This window comes from Lipotes vexillifer, unplaced genomic scaffold (genome assembly GCF_000442215.2).
Source record: "Lipotes vexillifer unplaced genomic scaffold, Lipotes_vexillifer_v1.1 scaffold1219, whole genome shotgun sequence".
NCBI lineage: Eukaryota > Metazoa > Chordata > Mammalia > Artiodactyla > Lipotidae > Lipotes > Lipotes vexillifer.
In genome coordinates, this window is record NW_006781590.1 from 8,694 (window position 1) to 11,658 (window position 2,965).

Genomic DNA, 2,965 nt, shown 5'->3' on the forward strand with positions numbered 1-2,965 from the left:
AGCCTGATCTCAAGTAGTAATGTGGGGTATGCCTGAATGTATGCCTAGGAAGTGCAATTTTGAAAAGCTAACTTTTTTCATGGGATGCCAAGGATGTAGCTACAAACGAAAGAATAACTTGTTGATGAAAATCTCCTTTGGTCTGTGGATAATAATAACAGCTAATACTTATATTACATTTATGGTATTACAGATAATTACAGTATAATATACAGAGTACACGATTGGAATTATATGTGTAATTATATTATTCTAAGCACTTACTTTTATATTACTAAGTATTTGATTAAATGCTTAATCATTTATACTGACAACAATCCCATAAGGTAAATTTTGTTATTATCTCCATGTTGTAGTGGTCATATCTAGTATTCTGTGTAAATTTGGTAATTCAAACAATGCTCCAATGAATTAAAAGGATGCATCTACATTGATAAACTCAGTGGACGAGTGCGGCAATGAGGAGCACAGAATTCTTCCCCAGCAGGGAACCCCTAACCCCCAAAACAGCACGATGGTAGCAACCAATCTCAAAAGAACAAAAAGTGATTAATAGTCAATACAGAGGGAGTTCTGAGCGAAGAGAGATTCCAATTTGGAACCACATAATCCAAAAGACAGTTCAAGGTATAGACTGCATCCTGATGGACTCCAAAGCATCTATAAGAAAAACTCTTGCTTTGACTTCAGGATAAACTACGAGAGAGAAAGGAACTTTGAAAGGGATGGGGAAGACAGAGAAAGGTCCTATTACCTGGAAGGTGGGCACATGGGGTCTCTCTAGAAGGCTGACATTAAGTGCCCATCATTGTAAATAATCTATTTGTGTCTCTTACTGGTTAACTTAATATTCTGCCTGGCCAACTGCCATATAAATGAATGTTTTAGCTGTGATACACTTGTCTATTGTCTTTACTGATTTCATACCCATGCCCAAATGTAGGGTTGAGAAAGTGATACTGTATCCATTCAGTATAATTTCCTGCAGATTCATTTAAGGTGTGTGTATCAATAATATGTTCCTTTTTGTTGCTGACTAGTATTCCATAGAATGGAAATTCCATTGGAATAGAAATTCCAGCTGCTTTAAACATGTAGAGTTAAATTTTAAAGACTATTTCACAAATATATTTGCTTGATTTCAGGGGCTGAAACTGGAAAAGAAAATAGTCACTATTCAGGAAGTCATTCAGTCATTCCACCAACATTCACTGATGGCAGACTATTGGGCCAAATATATCCCTATACACTTGATTACGAAAAAAGACTAAGACCAAAATAAAATCAAAATTAGTGAAGTAGCAGGGCTAAGGTTGAAACCCACGTCGGAATAGAATTCAGGAAGCAAGAAAATGAGTAGGTCAAAGAATAGGTTATCATTAATAACAATTTTCTAAAATGTAAAAATATTCCTAAAAATTGGCATGTCTGGTTAGTTAGTAATTAAAACATCCTATCCACTAGACCAGGCGTTTACTAAGCCATGACTTACACCCGATTTTAAGGCCAACCACAGATAAAAACCTAGTTTTAAAGGAGCACTTGAGGAGGGTGCCGCAAACCAAGTCGCATCAGAGTAGCTGTCTCTTCCCACCTACTACTGTTCTGGGAAGTACGCTTGGACTGGCAAGGCTGGTGTCCCTGAAAAACCTTAGCCCTCTAACATATTTCCTCTGGACCCCAACCGCTCCTCCGAAATTATTTGACGGTTCGATTCTAAACAGAACAAATAAGGCCAGTAGGGCACTGTTTATAAACTTCCCTACAATGTTGATAGTATGGAGACTGAAATGCAAACTAGAGACGAGAGAGAAAAAATTCTTAGTGCTTCAAAACAACCACAGTCAGTTCCCCGACTCTATTTGCCACTTATGGTGTAATATAAACAAAACCTAAGCACACACCTCACAGAGAAGTGCCCCCTTCACACCTGATGACTCCTGGCCCGGGGCTCTAGGTAAGCTGCTCACAAGGCTTTGGTACAAAGTTCGAAAACTAAGGCTTGATAGTGTGACACCTGAGACGCTCGGGACCCAGAGGCGGGAAACTGCAAGGAAAAAAGATTTCCTAGTCAGATCAAGATCCAACAAAACAAACACCCACACCCACGAATTGAGATGCGTACCCAAGAGCTGGCGGAAGTGACGTAAGGCCAGTCGCCGGAGGAGGCGGGGCAGTCGAGGGAACGACCTATTGGGGTCCGGGAAAGCCTGGGGGTGTGGCGGAGACGGTGGCCAGGCCCTGGCCTGGGCGCGCCGGAGGGCGGGGCCTGGGCGCGCGACGCGCGGGGACTGGCCTCTTTCGGCGCCAGGAGGCGGTCACTGGATCTGAGCTTGGGGATCTGAGGCGAGCGAGGGGCCATGAGGACAACGCGGGAGTCTAGAGCCCGCTGCCCGGCCCTCCTCCCTCACGCAGCGGCGACCCGGCGGCCGCTGGAGTAACCGCTGCCTTTGTTCCGAGCGCCTGTCCCTCCCGTTGCCCTAGCCTCTCACTCCGCCGCGCTGCGGCCGGCCCGCCCTCGGTCCCCGAGCCCCCATTCGGCTCGTGCCGCGCGGATGCGGCTGACGGGCCTGGGTTTGGGCTTTGAGCTGGAGGAGGAGGAGAAGCGGTGGCACCTGGGCGGCATGCAATGGGGAACTGCTGCTGGACGCAGTGCTTCGGACTCCTCCGCAAGGAAGCTGGGCGGCTGCAGCGAGTAGGCGGAGGCGGAGGGTAAGCCCCCGGGGGGAGGGGCCCGGCGCTCGCTGGCTCCTCCTATTCGGCCCCTGGCGGGGAACCCCTTTCACTTCCCCAATGGCTTAGAGGAGGCTGGGAGCCCCGGTACCCTCACGGCTGAACAGGCATCGAGCGGGTTGTCGTAGTGGAGGCCTTGGGAAAGAGGTAGAGAAGGGGCGGGGTGTCGCTCTTGCCGCCTCCGAGCGAGATTCTCGCTGGTCGCGCTATCACGCGGGGAAAGAGGGACGGG

The 2,965-nt window shown here is 47.6% G+C and overlaps 1 protein-coding gene across 1 annotated transcript in view; it reads left to right on the top strand.

Annotated features, from left to right (window-relative positions):
• The first annotated feature begins 2,376 nt into the window (after positions 1-2,376).
• AP1AR (adaptor related protein complex 1 associated regulatory protein) overlaps positions 2,377-2,965 on the top strand; it is a 34,165-nt gene continuing 33,576 nt past the window's right edge. The window contains exon 1 of the mRNA XM_007454794.1: positions 2,377-2,712. Within this exon, the coding sequence (XP_007454856.1) occupies positions 2,630-2,712 (83 nt within the window). The 5' untranslated portion in view covers positions 2,377-2,629. The remainder of the gene's footprint in view (positions 2,713-2,965) is intronic.